The sequence below is a fragment of the Acartia tonsa genome, chromosome 13 (genome assembly GCF_053477335.1).
Source record: "Acartia tonsa isolate MP-2025a chromosome 13, ASM5347733v1, whole genome shotgun sequence".
Classification (NCBI taxonomy): domain Eukaryota; kingdom Metazoa; phylum Arthropoda; class Copepoda; order Calanoida; family Acartiidae; genus Acartia; species Acartia tonsa.
In genome coordinates, this window is record NC_137272.1 from 32,810,971 (window position 1) to 32,826,410 (window position 15,440).

General features: G+C 40.7%; 1 protein-coding gene across 1 annotated transcript in view; it reads right to left on the bottom strand.

Annotated features, from left to right (window-relative positions):
* LOC145334910 (UDP-glycosyltransferase UGT4-like) overlaps window positions 1-15,440 on the bottom strand; it is a 43,156-nt gene that overhangs the window by 11,305 nt on the left and 16,411 nt on the right. Inside the window, exons 11-13 of the mRNA XM_080180539.1 lie at window positions 15,212-15,307; window positions 8,012-8,075; window positions 7,774-7,819 (exon numbers count right to left, since the gene is read on the bottom strand). Coding sequence (XP_080036665.1) covers window positions 7,774-7,819; window positions 8,012-8,075; window positions 15,212-15,307 — 206 coding nt within the window. The remainder of the gene's footprint in view (window positions 1-7,773; window positions 7,820-8,011; window positions 8,076-15,211; window positions 15,308-15,440) is intronic.

Consider the following 15,440-nt stretch of genomic DNA (forward strand, 5'->3'; position numbering starts at 1 on the left):
AATGATCAACATCTATTTTCAGTTGTCACTTTATTGAAGGTTTAAAAGATACTGAAGCTATATACAACAAACAATAATTACATGGATAGGAATAAATAGTCATAACATAAAAGCATAAATAATACATATACAATGGTCAGTTTGGGCAATAATGATCCCCCATCCCTGAAAAGGGTGGGGGAGAATTAAGAATACAGTTAACCATAATAAACATGACAGATTCAATCATTAATTCTAAGCGTAGGGAGGGGGTCACTAGACCCCTTCCCCAGGACTCGGGGGAGGGCCATTGACCCTCCACCGAACCCCAGATCAGGGGTGCCATAGGCATGGCTCACGGTTGCCGAATACCACAACTCTCCCCTCGGAAGGCTGGGAGGTGGTTTCCCTACCAGACTTCCGACAGTGGTTGAGGCCTTCGGTCCGCTCCTTAGGGCTAAAATATATACAAACGATAATGATTCAATGGAATCCTAGTGGTGAGTATCTTCTTAGGGTTGATGGGCTCCCAATGTGGGATAGAAGGCAGAGGCTGGCTTGGGTTGGACACGTTGGTCAGCGCCGGCAGGTATCAGGTTTGCTGGTGGCACAGTTGTTGCTGGAACAGTCAGCAGTGGGGCCTGCTGGTTGTTGTTGGCAGCGGCTGGGGCACAGGCTGCCAGGTTGATCGTCTGAGCAGCGGCCTGTCCTCCTGAGGGGCCGCGGGGTCTGCCAGAGGGCGGTCCTGGCCTACCTGGGCGGTCATGCCCGCTGTCAGTTGATTTCATAGACACCATTTCTTCGGCTGCTTCCCTGCCGATGGGAATGGCATCCCAGTCCACTGAAAAGTCCCGGGACTTGGCATGGTTGAGCCTGGCTCTAGCCAGCGCTTTCCTATATAAAGCTGGATGGTACAGGAACACTTGTGATATCGCATTCAGGGCTGCTCGGACTCCTCCTTGTGCTGCTGCCAGGGAAATGATGGTTAGGTCCCCCAGCAGTTTGAGGATCAACAACAGCAAACACAGTATGGCTGCGCCATCTCCCCACTCGTGGATGGCTTGTCTAAATCCAGCCCAGACATCCAGGGCTGCCTCTCCTTCCTCCACCAGTCGGTCAATGTTGTAGGACACTATCCCATGGTCTCCTGTGGCCGAACAGCTGCCTTGCTGAACGCAGGAGCCATAGGATAGGCCGGTCAGCATGGCACTCTTGTATGCTGGGAACGCCAGCAGTTGTTGCCAGTCGTTCAACTCAGCCTGCGAATACAAGCCACCTGAACTGAAGTCATCTAAGGGTTCTGTCAACAACTGTTTAGGCGTATCCAGCGGGGGTGGCCTCTTCTTGGGAGCGGGGGTTAACTCTATCCAGCCTTCCTCCGCGTGCACAGTCAGGGGGTAGGTGGAGGAGCAGGGAATCTTGGTGGCGTGTTCACTGTATACCCGTGTCACAGCGTCTACAAAACCTGTGGGCTCTACTGGCACTTTGTCCCAACACTCCTTGTGTTCGCGGACAACGTACTTGTGACGTTGGCAGGTCAGCTGCAGCAGGATGTCTCCCCTCAGTACCGAGAACGTGCTCCCCTGGACACGCACCGGGTGGGCCGGGTCTAGTTGCTGGAGCTTCCAGCAGTTGGCCGCTACTTCTTCTGCTGCGGTGCTTTTCATGCGCGTTTCCAGGGTAAACCCAATATAACCTGCATGTATCTGTGCTTGAAGGGGAACGTCAACATCCCTGGCCGACACTCTGGGCAGCGCAGCCGCGGCTGGGTCAGCTGCCACGAACAACGCTGGATGGTTTGTGGCATGGGCCTCGAAGTCGCAGTTCACAATCGAGGTGGGGTTGGTCATGTTGATGAAAAACTGGGCCTGATGGTCAACCAGATATGCATCCATCACCAGGCTGGGCTGGAGGCTGCGGATCAGCCTCAAGGGGCAATCTCTTCCCAGGTGGTCCCACACGTAGGTTGCTTCCCCAGTGATGCAGGACAGCTCAGAATGGGGACACTCTAGGGTCAGGTGGTCAGACTGGGACTCCACCCGTCCATCCTCCACCACATAGGTCTCCTCCTTGACCAGCAGCCGTCGCTCCTGGAGCACTAATTCGTTGCGGTATAGCTGGCCCTCGAAGTGGACGTCCTCCCCCTCACAACCCACCCCCTCGGGGCTGTTGACGAGGGCGCCCACCATGTCGATGGTGAAGAACAGGGGATGGTTCAGCTGGAACGTCAGTGGCTGGGTCTTGCCTGGCAACGTGTAGACTCGGTTCCTGGCCAGGTCTCGGCACGCTTCTGGGTCTATCTTGGTTGGCCTCATGAGGGTGGGGACCGAGGTCACCTTGAGGTGACCCCATACCCCACACCTGAATGTCCACTGGGACACGGTGAGCTGACAACTGTACCCAGTGGTTTCCCTCACCTTGACTTGCTGCAGGACGTGTACTTCATGGCCAAGGGGCACCTCCTGGTGTAGGGGCTCCGTGTTACACATCTTTTCTTTATTGTAAGACGTGACATGGGTGGGGTTGGCACAGTCCCACCCCACCAGGACGTAGCTGGTGGTAGGCCACACGGCTGCCAGCAGGAGGCCCCACAGGACCATCCACCAATGGGAGAGGCTTCCAGGCAACCATCTTCCTCGTACACGCTCTTCTTCAGCTCTGGTCACGGCTGCTTCTTGGGACTGGACACGGCTGGGCTGCTCCTGGCTAGATACAAGTTTCCATTGAGCGTTATCTGTATGCGGCCGAGGCACCCCGATACCCTCCCCAATGACAGACTGGCAAGCGACTGGCACTTGCCTGGGTGTCGGCTCCCCTAGCCCTAAGTGCTCCCTTCCCTTGTCCAAAGCATGCCCAGTGGCATGGGGCTGAAGTGCATGTGGCACAGGCTCGCCCTTACTCACTTCCCTCCCCTGCCCTAGGAACTCAGGTGCATGTGGCACAGGCAAGTCCTTATTCTCCCAAATTTCAATCTCCCCAGCCCCTGGTGCAGGGGGCACAGGCAAGGCTGGGTTTTTACAATATCTTGGATACAACACATTTAACAAATTCAACTTATCCTGATGTTGAGCAGCTGGGTTCCCTTGGCTGGCAGGGGGCTCTGGATGGCATGTAGCTGGGCTCTCCCTGCAGGCTGGTGGCGCTGGCTGACTGGGGGTGACGGGTGTCACCCCTTCCTCTGGGACCGCTGGCTCGTTCCAGGACTCAGGTCTCTCGGTGGCGGCGACGGTTGTCGCCCCAGACATCAGGTTGGAGGCTGGCTCGTTCCAGGATCCAGGTATCTCGGTGGCGGCGACGGTTGTCGCCCCAGGCACCAGGTGGGAGGCGCTGGATAGCACCCCCCCATCATCCCAGGTGGCGACGCCGGGTGGCGTCCCATACATCGATGCAGAGGTGCTGGCTAGCACCTCCTGCCTCTCTCGTTCGGCGGCTGCCAGGACCTCCCCATACACCGTCTCAGGGACGCTGGGCAGCGTCCCTCCACTCTTGCTGGGTAGGCTCAGTCGGGCAGGTTCCATCATGTTGAGGCTAAAAGGCTGGGGCCTCAGCACCTCTGGCTCGGCTATGTTGTTGGGCTGTATCAGCTCTGGCCCCAGATGGTTAAGACTGAAGCCTAGGCCAACCCGGTTGGGTTCAGCCGCGCCGCCCAGTACGTTGATCCTAGCTGGGACAGTCCCAAACTGCGGCATCCCATCGGCTCGGTCCGCAGCTCTGGGGGCGGCTGCTTGCTGTGGTGGTGCTGGGGGCGCGCTCCCTTCCATGTGGGCCACTCTGCTGGGCTTCCCTGGAGGGGCACCCTTGTCGGCGGTGCGCCTGCGGCTGGCTACCTGGGCCCAGTCAGCTCTACAATCGGCCGCCGTGTGACCGTCATAGTGGCAACGCTCACACTTGGCAGAACGGTCACGGCGTGGCTGGGTGCGTCTCTCCTCTAGGCTAACTTCCACAGGCGTTGGGCAGTCTCGAGCTCGGTGGCCTCTCCCCTGGCAGCGGTAGCAGCGGCCTGGAACCTTGTCATCTGGAGCGACCTTCCCCATCTGGTGGAGACCCGGAGCCAAGGAGCCAATCTCCATTGGCTCCGACTCGTCATATTGGGGCAACTGGATGCAGGCAGATCCAGTCAGCCCGTCGGTCGAGTCCACTAAGCACACACCTTCCTTCAGCTGCTTAGTAACCATGGTCACGGTGAACATGGCCTTACGAGTGTACTCAGGTACACTCGTAATTTCATGGTTCATCATGAGGCGTTTTACATTGGCGTTACGAATTCCACGATTTAATTCGTCCACCAACAACTCAAGATCCTCATGGTTGTAGGCGTCCCTATACAAGGCGCACTTAGTTGATATGTACGCTTGTATAGGTTCTGTCGAGTGTTGCTTGTAATCCCTAAACGCTTGTTTAAGCGTTTGGGATTCAAAAGCAGGGCGAAATAGCAATTCACACTCGGTCTTGACCTGTTCGTAGGTCAAGGCTTGGCCTGCCTCGCCAAACAGATGGGACGCCATTTCCGCCGCTTGCCCTACCAGTGACAGTAGTAGGGCGTTGCGGCGGTTGAGGGAATCATGAGGTGGCACACGGTACGCCGCCCATGACATCTCGAGTCTGCGGATATGTGCCGACCAGGATTGCTTGGGCGGCCCTCTAAACTCCGGCAGATTGCTCAGCATCAGCTTGCGGTACTCGGCTGGGGCCGGCTGAGGGTCATCCTGGAGCCATCCTGGGGCTTGGTCACCTCCTGGGGCTTGATGCTGGTCCATTGGGTCAACGGTGCAACGGCGGGCACAAAGTTATACAGTACTAAAATGAATGGTTTGTCACTTGAGGCTTCCTAGCCTAACAGCCAACACTGTTTGTATCACTAGGTTGGGAGTTTAGTTGCAAAGATATAACTTAGCTGTACTTATCACTAGTTAGGTGTTGAGGTTGTAGGGTAGGCTGGTAGAGGTAGATAGATGTTGAGGGTCTGAACTGCTGTCAGGAACTGATTGGGTTTTCCTTTATCACACTAGAGCTAGAAGGAAAGAAACTTGCAATTCTTTATTTGCTAAAAATACCCCTGTTAAATGCTATGGAGTAGCTCCGCTCCGGTGTGAGTGTGTGTGTGTGTGTGTGCGTGGAATCTCCTGTCCTTGTAACGCGCGTCCGCGCCGTCAAATCCGCGCACACAGGGAAAACGCGCTCTCACCCCTCAACTCGCTCTCTCATTGGTCCGCTTCGTCCGTTGGATTTATGATATTTTCCGCACTCTGTTGCGCTACCCGTGAATGGCGCTCTGTGTGTCCGATCGCTAGCCCCACACTACAGACGGACTTAGTCTAGTGTGGGTAGGAAGGGGGAAGCGCGTGAGGGGACGGGGGTAACTCCGTCCGTTCCCCCTGTGAGGGAGGGGGGTAACTGTGTGCTGGTGTAATAGGGCCTTTTCTTCTTAATCCTAGGCTTATCTATTATATCACCCTGATTGTATTTGCCTTCAATGGAGAGGGGCCCCTCCCTTTCCCTTGGAATAAGGGGTGTATTGTTGTTGTGCTGTGGGCTTGAGATTGTTTTGATTGTATATCAGGGTCTTTATTATATTACATCTAGCTTCTATTTTTGTCCTTATCACAATTGCATAACAGATTTGTTTACCAACTCTGTTCTATTTTTAGCTGTTATCACAATACACAATAATCCAAGCCTGTTCTATTCTTAGATTTATCACAACACAACAATTTGTTTGCCAAGCTTTGCTCATAAATCTATTGTTTGGCCATCACACTAGGGTGGTAATCCCTGCAAATGTGATATAATATCTGTTTCCTAGATGGGTGGCTGCGTTGTAGCTTCTCAGGATACTCGGAGTTGACGTAGTTTTTCTCTGTTCTGGTGCACTACACTCGTATGTTAGCTCGCAGCTTGCAGCTATGTGGCATGTTTCAGCCTATCGGCGGCAGGGAATGTCCCGTCCTGCTAGCGCCGCTGATCCAAATCCGGCTGATGGCGGCAGGGAATGTCCCGTCCTGCTAGCGCCACTGGTTCGGATCCTGCTATTTCTTGCAGTAAAGTTGGCCTATTTCCAGCCGTTTACACTTATTTGGCTTGTTTCAGCCGGTCCGCAGGCCTGTTTCAGCCCTTTTGGCGCTCAATTCTCCGTTAGATATCAGCGCTGCTCGCGGTTATTCGTCAAATTTCGCTGTCTCGCTTCCACAACTGCCGGATGCAGAGTTAAACTTTGCTGTCCAGGGTGGGTAATTCAGGTTGCTTGCGTCAGTTTTGCCAGATTCACTGCTGGGAGTACCTTAGCCTCAGATGCGCGTCTGCTCTACACTTGTGGTTCGCCGTAATCTCACACAGCTGTCACCAAAGTTGTGGTATCCGCCGAGGATAAATGGCAGACACCGGAGTTCAATTAGATTACGGCAGTGTGACAGACGTGGACACCTTACTATAGAGAAGCTACGCTTCTCTAGCTTTCACTAGATAATGATCAACATCTATTTTCAGTTGTCACTTTATTGAAGGTTTAAAAGATACTGAAGCTATATACAACAAACAATAATTACATGGATAGGAATAAATAGTCATAACATAAAAGCATAAATAATACATATACAATGGTCAGTTTGGGCAATAATGATCCCCCATCCCTGAAAAGGGTGGGGGAGAATTAAGAATACAGTTAACCATAATAAACATGACAGATTCAATCATTAATTCTAAGCGTAGGGAGGGGGTCACTAGACCCCTTCCCCAGGACTCGGGGGAGGGCCATTGACCCTCCACCGAACCCCAGATCAGGGGTGCCATAGGCATGGCTCACGGTTGCCGAATACCACAGTTGCACCTTATTTTCTTGTACTCTAATAAAGTTACAGTCGGAGCTGGCTAAAATAACGATACCCCCCCTCCCCCCATTTACCCCATACCCTCCCCTATTACTGAAGTAACGAACTGACCAATAAATTGGATACATGTTAGCAACCCTAATTGACGTTAAATTATCCCTTGTCAATATATCCACGTATTTTCTCTATCCATGAAAACAGTAAATGCATATAGTGTAAATATATGGCAAAAAAATCTTATCACTTTTTCCAACTTGTAAATGTGGTATAGAAAAGTAAATAAGGAAAATGAGTTCAAAATTATAATTTTAGTTTAAAATTATAATTTTATGTTATAGTACAATTGTATAACATGTAATGTCAGGATAAGAAGGGATAATTGGACTGGAAGTTATACTGATAACCAAAGTTTTATAATAATTATCATCTATTCCCTAAGTTTAAAAGATTTAAATTTCAAATCTTGATACGGTTATGGTCCTTGTTCGAACTTTTCCACAATTAGGTTTCATAAAAAGATATTTTTTCAGGGATTAAAGGGATAAGACAATTGCCTATAAATAGTTGTACATCCCTAATAATGATAAAAAAAATTCTGTAGATTATGTAAAATTGATGGTTGAAATGTTTGGACACACAACTTAAATAACCAACCAATCAAGATTTATAAAAGTCCTTAAATTTATCCAGCCAATGTATAAGAAAACGTTATTAAAATTCTTTGGGGACTAGTGTAATAAACAGCCCATTAACCCCTTCCTTATATATACTTTTTAAAATTGAATATCCATTGTCATCTCCCTGGAAATAATAGGAACAACAACAACAACAGGTAGTTTTAAAAGCGAAACTAAAAATAAGCAAAAAGGACAAAAAGACGTGGGGGATAACCATATAAAAATTCATATTGCTATTTTACTAATACTATTTTTGTAAAATAAAATATTAAAATGAATAATGTTGAACTTACTTTATCAAAGAGCCAAAAGAAATATATATGATCGTATCTCCTGAATCTAAAATAACAACACAAATATAATATAATCTATAAAAAAATATATCTTATTAAAAAAGGGAAGGCCCTTTGTAAAATATCAAAGATTTTCGTTAAGAAAACAATTAAAGTAATTAAAAGCAAATAATATATATTCATCATAGAAATTTAAGTTTTGATTTTATTCTTTTGCGATTTTTGAATAAAAACCCACCTTTATAAAATTGTTCAATGCTGGGTGGCAAAGGTTTTCCATCTCTGCAGTGAATAAATCCAATCTAAAATTATTAAAAATAAGGATGATATTATCCAAAAGTAGCAAAGCTTAAAAAAGTTAAGCAACTTAGTATACTATCTCGATTTTATCCATCTATCTTTAATGGTATATGATATAGCATTTCCCCAGAATTATACAGAAAAAAGGTCAGACCAAAAATCAAAAGATTTAAAATAAAATATAGCCATATATCTAAATATAATAGATGTCAAGTTAATTTCTTCCTTTTTAGTGGAATCAAAGACAAATTGAGTTATAGTGTAGCTTTACCAATAAGATAATAGATAGATATTAGGTAAGAGTATTAACTTGTTCTATCCTTCGCTAGCTTAAAACTTAGAGATTAGATTGAATCTTAATTGGGATATACAAAATTAATTTAATATACATCATCAGTAATATTTTTTTATTATTTCAAATTCAATTATTCTTTTCTAAATTTAAATAAATTTGAAGATTTCAATACAAATGATTAATTGTAAAATTCCATTATACAATGGTTAAAATTATTCTTTAATTGAACTAGAAAAGATTTTATATCTGGGTTCTTTCCCTCAAAGTAAATAGCGAGCATTGAACCTCCCATCCAAATTTTTAAAAATTGAATAAAAATGAGGGTTTAGCTTTGATTTGTACCTCAGGGGGAGGACCTAACCCGCGGGGTTACCTTGTATCCTAACCTAACTTCAACTTAAAAACTAACCATCCCCCTTATTCAAATTTATTTCAAAATAAGAGAAAGGGGCTTATGTGCTCGACAAGAAGCTTTAAGAGAAAGTACCTGATTTTCTAACTGTATTGATGCTGTTACATAATTCTATTTTCAATTTAGAAGATGACTAGAAAAAAATCTTTTACTTTCTTTTTATTAAAGTTGTTAGCTGCGACCATAGCCTTTAAGACCTCAATCAATGGTTTTCCCAATAAAAGGGATAAAAGCAGCTTAAAGGGCCTTTATAATGACATCATACAATACAAATGACCAATTATAGGTCAGAATACATCACAAGGTATACTTGCTTATCATTGGTCATTTGTATTGTATGACGTCATTTTTTATTAGGCGCTATAAGCTCCTTCGATGGGATAAAATCTCATAATGAATAGGAAGTTTCATATATATAGGACTATAATATAAGACTATGATATTGATGTCTTTTATTAAGACGAAGTTTGACCCAATAAACCCCAAGTTACAATTCACAAGTTAGAATTTACGCGGATTTTCTTTTGAATAAATATCTCTGATTCCAACTTCCCAGACAGAAGTTCTGTCACTAAATGTAAATCAGGGAGGGAGGGGGGGGCAAGTGTACTGTAAATTACACTGGTACCCAAAGTTTTATAACCACCTTATCATATTCTTTGGGTTAAAAAACTTTGGGTTCTCTTATTGAATTTAGATTTGTTGGTTACAAACTTGTAGTGTCCAAACTTTTCAACAATTAATTTAAATCTACAGAATGGGTAATTTTTCATATAATAATTTGGGATGTATAACAATTTATCGTCCATTATCTTATCCCTAATATCCCTGAAAAAAACTAGAATCAACACAAACTACATATTATTAAAACAGAAAAGTAGGTAGCGAAGCACATAATATGTAAACTTATGAAATCAACGCTAAATTATAATTTTTTAAAGACCATCTTTTAATGCTTTTATGCATGGTTTTGGAAAGTTTCTTTATATGTATTACTAGCGGCTTTGCCCCTAGCCTATAGGGGCTTTTTCCCTATGAGGTAAGGGGAAGTCAACCCTCCTATATAGAAGTTTTCGAAGAGCTATAGATATTTTCAAGAAAGTTATTCTTTGTCAAATTACTCTGTGTTGTACGTCGTATATGTGGTTATCCTAGCCGGGAGTTCTTGCGGTGGACGTAAATAGAAAATCTACATAAAAAGGTACCTATCTAAAAAAATGGGGCGGGGTTTGCTTTTTGGGGGGGTGGGGGTATCCCTCCCTCTCAATAAAATATCCTACAACCACCACAGGACCAGCAGGTATATTCCCTGAAGAGTAGAATCCAATCGGTTCAGTGGCTACCGAGATCTTAAGGGACGGACAGACAGACATTAAGCTACTTTGTATTATAGAATGTATTCAATTAAAGGGTTAGAAGGCTTATAAATACAGACTATCTGTTAAGATTAAGATATTAGAAAGTACTAAACCTATACTTTTAAGGTAATAAAGGCTAAAATATAATGTAGCTGCACTGAATAGAAAAAGAGGTTTGAGACATAGAAGAGCTTAGAGAGTAAGTTAAGATCTCTAAAACTGCTAAATCTATACTTTTCATGAAATATATCTACTAAAGTCTAAACTATAATATAGCTATGCTGAATAGAAAAGAGTAGAAGAAGAAAATTAAGTTTTGACAACAAGAAGCCTGCAAATTGATTTTTAGATTAGTTTCATTCAATACAAAAATGAAAATTTATCTACCTAAGATGTATGCTTTACGTACATCAATCTACAGACTTTCAGTATATTCACCTATTTATGTACATTACCTTCCTACGTTTGACTTTACTTTTTATGAAATATGAACAAAGAAGATGTATAAACTTTTTTGCTTTTTATTTAAGATAGCTAGCCGGTTCTTTCAGTAAGTAGTAGATGTAAATTTTTTTGTAGAATTCAGATATGCAATCGGTTTTTTGCAGACCTCTTATTTTTTAAGTAATTTAAGTTTTTAATAAAAAATAATCAAGTCGGTTTTAAGGTACTAAAACGCAACAAAATAAAAGAAGAAAATGGCCAGTATGAACAAAAATAGTAAGATCTTTAATTTGACACCTTACTTTTAAAATTATGTTGAGTAATTATTGAAAAAATCAATTATTTTAACCTCGGTTTAATCAAAACTTTGAAGTAAAATATAATCTTCCACAGGCATAAAAAATATGGGTTCACATATAACTTTAGAATCAGAAAAATATTATGAATCCATTGTAAGCTAAATTGAAAAAGTTTTATAAAACTATAATAAAAAATATAAGTTTATTTTAAGAATCATAATTTTCGGCTTTAAAGGGTTGAACAACTTGAAAACTTGAAACTTGAAATAAACCTAAATAAATATACATACAATGTAACAGATATTTTTTAAACACAAGAAACAATAAAGCATTTTTAAGTGCATTGTTTTGAAGTTTATAAACAGATTGAAGCATATTTGTTCATAATTTTTCGTTCTTTACATGTTATGTAAGTATCACTATTTTCATTGTAGTATCTATTGTATATATATTCTATGAACATTATCCTTTTTTTTGTCAATTCTATTGGTTGAGGTTATGAGGTTAAGCTTCCTGATTAGTCAATTTTTGAGACTTGTGATTGGCTAGTTTAATAGTTACAATTAAGTGTTACCTGTAAAAATAATACGTTAGGCCATTTTTATTATTTTTATTTTTTTACTTTTTTCAATTTTGCTTACAATGGATTCATAATATTTTTCTGATTCTAAAGTTATATATGAACCCATATTTTTTATGCCTGTGGGAGATTATATTTTACTTTAAAGTTTTGATTAAACCGAGGTTAAAAAAATTGATTTCTTCAAAAATTACTCAACAGAATTTTAAAAGTAAGGTGTCAAATTAAAGATCTTACTATTTTTGTTCATACTGGCCATTTTCTTCTTTTATTTTGTTGCGTTTTAGTACCTTAAAACCGACTTGATTATTTTTTATTAAAAACTTAAATTACTTAAAAAATAAGAGGTCTACAAAAAAAACCGATTGCATATCTGAATTCTATGAAAAATTTTACATCTACTACTTACTAAAAGAACCGGCTAGCTATCTTAAATAAAAAAGTAAAAAAGTTGATACACCTTCTTTTGAAATAATTGGGTGCTTTCCGTCAAAGTGCTTTAAGAGCATAGAACCTATCCCCCCTCCCTTACTAAAAAAAGAGATGTTAGTTTTTTCCTATGCCAAAGTCCTTCGTGAAGTCTATACTCGTATACTCGTTATGTGCCTATACCTAACCTGAAGTTAATTATATAAAGCAATGGAAAAAGTCATGTGTGACGTCATTAAAATACCTCTATATCCATCTCTTTTCTAGTGGTTTCTTTTCCCACTTCTCATCGCTCCTTGTTAGAAGTATGTTAGACACTTCCCAGCGCTTCACTCTTTTACGCCCCCTAGAGGCCTCTAGGGGCACTTGAGGAGGGGAGAGTCGAATTTGATAACCCAATTTTTTATTTTAGATTTTAAAAGAAAAAGTGAAAAAAAAATTGGGGGGGGATAATTTTTTTTAGGGGCGATTTATCTTGGGAGGGTGGTGGTAACCCCCCAAAAATAGTTAAAACCTTCCCAGGACCAATGCGAAGCTAGTTGAGGATATCTGTTCAGCGGTTAGCGAGATCCTTCGGTACAAACACACAGACAAACAGACATCCTGTTACTTTAGTATAAGAATTTATTGTTTGGTTTTTGTACCACAATTATTTGAGAAACCTTTAATCATTTATGTTTTATCAACGGAATAAGACAATGGCCGATAAATTGATGACACACATAATTACCCATTCTGTAAATCAAAGTTAGTGGTTGGAACATTTAAACACTCAACTTAATAAACCAACCTATAAAAATTCAGTAAAAGTCCCCAAAGTTGTTAAGCCAACAAATGAGAAAAAGTTTTTATAAACTTTGAGAACTAGTGTAATATACAGCATATTGTCCTCTCTCTCTCTCTCTGATTAAACTTTTATTTACAACATTGTCATATAATTTATAATGTTTCATAATTTCAACAATATTATTATCAAACAGTGAACTGAAGTATAAAAAATTAAATTTTTCCTTGATTTTTATCACCTTTTTAAAAAAATGCTTTATAAATATTTATATTAAGATGACTTCTTCATAAATAAAAACAGTGTTCTATCAATTAAGCTAAAATATGAAAAACAAATTTAGCGAATCATCGTCAAGTGATGGAGTTACATTTTGTTGCACAGCCTTTATCTTGAAGCCACATAAGTTGCGAAATGTGCCTGTTTATGATTGAAGGCGTTCCCTGTATTATTAGAATTTTTTAAGTCAGACGCCTAACATAACAGCAGAAAGTCATCATTTTGTGTCTTTAAAATAAGATAAACGCTAGAGGAAATGTTATAACCAAGATCAGATTTTCAGGGATCTAAAGGGATAAGACACTGGCCGATAATTTGATGTACATCCCCAATGATGATACACAAAATAACCCCTTCTGTAGATTTAAATTATTGGCTGAAACGTTTGAACACTTAACTTAATGGAACTACCAATCAAAAATCACTTAATTCCCCAAAGTTGTGAAGCCAACAAATAAGAAAACGTTATTATAAAACTTTAGGGACTGATATAATAAATCTAACCCAATGTCCCCTCTTTCTCTGCTAATTTTCATTTAATCATAAATAATTTTATATACAATAAGAAAACACTTAAGTCATTGTCATCAAAGTTTTTGAAAAAAATAATCTTAAATAAATATTTATATTATAATAACTTCCTCATAAATAAAAACAGTAATTTTTACACTTTTGCCAATTTTATCTTCTGCAGCCCTAAAGGCTTTTTCCTGAGGGTCCGGAGGCCATAATACATTAAAAAGAAGATATTAATTCTAAACAGTAGAGGGGGAAGGGGTTAAATAACGTTTATTCCACCCCGAGGACCTTGTAACGACTTTCAATTGGGTCTTTGAAAATCCACCAATAGCGTCGGAAATATTAACACAGTCAAGTCGCTTTAAAAGAGAAGAAAGCAATTTTCTAGCAGACGAAAAAAGATCCCCAACGGGGGGATCCATTTAGTTGTCTGATTAAACATCTATATTTATAGATTTATTGAGACTAAGCCCAATCTGTACCACTTTTGCACCACTTTTTATTCCTGTGACGTCATAAAAATGATTCTCCATCTATTTCTAAGGGATTTTCTTTCCCACTTCTCCTCTCATCTCCCTCATTTATATGACGTCACAGGAATCAAAAGTGGTACAGATTGGGCTTCGTCATTTATTGATCCCACACACTTACAAAATTTTAGCTACTATAGTATTTAGGCTCTTATCCATAATGTATGAACACTGTGCTGTATCTACTTCTTGATAAAAAGAAACAATCAACTAAAAATCATCACCTTCAGAAAATTTTCAAGTTTTTTATTAGCTGTTGAAATATTACAACAAGGATGACAAATTATCTCAGAAATGCAGATCAGCTTGCTTCAAATAAGTTAATCAAGAATTATCTATAAGTCCTTTTTCACTTTTAGAAGTTTAAGTTAGGGAAATGCATTACATAAATACTAAATAAGTACAACTAATAGCAATCATATGCACATGCAGGACTTCAAAACTCATAGGCCATGCAATCAAACGATTTTGGCACAAAAATTATGATACCAATGAGGCAATTAGATAACTTAGTCGCGATTTCTGAAATAAAAAAGCATGCAATGCAATGTTAATTATTGAGTAACTAAGCTCCAAAACAAACTACAGTATCCTATAATTGATAAATGTATATCATAAAGTACACACAATTCATTGAACGTTGACAGACAAAAATAATGTTTTTGTTTATATTACGAAGGCAAATTAACTGAATTTTTAGCAATATTATTATTTTTTATTATTTATATAATTATACAGTTTATTATGTATAAAGTGAAAGTAAAAGGTCTATATTATGATGATTTTTCAAGAAAGGTCGATAAATACTTGGTAGATAGATTACCTATCAATTTCCTGATAAGGGCAAGGTTGCAGTACATGACACTTTAACGTCAGATACCAATGATAACTAAGTAGAGCTGTATCTTTCCTTTTTCTGTTTAAGGTTAAGTGAAATACAAAAGACAAAATTAACTTTTTAAATTGCAAAATCTGTGCATAGTTCAGAATTGCGCCTGTTTTGGGCCAAGGTATTCCCCCACTCCGTCTATTGATGTTCCGCATCAGACATAGCAGAAGTAGGAACTTTTTTAACGGCTATGCTTATGTAGTTTTGAGCCGAGATTCGAAACTCTCACCTTCTTGACGACGAGCGAATGTGGTATGAGTTAAGCCACGGTCGCGAGTTAATAGATAGATAGATAAATAATAAAATAGATAGATAGATACCTGTGCAGTGTTTGGTAGCCTGGGATTAACATTATCCATAAGTATTGAGGACATGTAAAATGAAAAATCAGCATTTCTCTCCAACTTCCAATAGTCCTTCAAATATAAAAGTAAAAATCAAACGAGTTTCGTCGTCAAAAATTTGGAAATCTTCAAATGTCAATTGAAAGATTTTTAACGTGGTCTAGTTTAAGTATCAATGCTTCTCTACAAGTAACCTTGTCTGTCT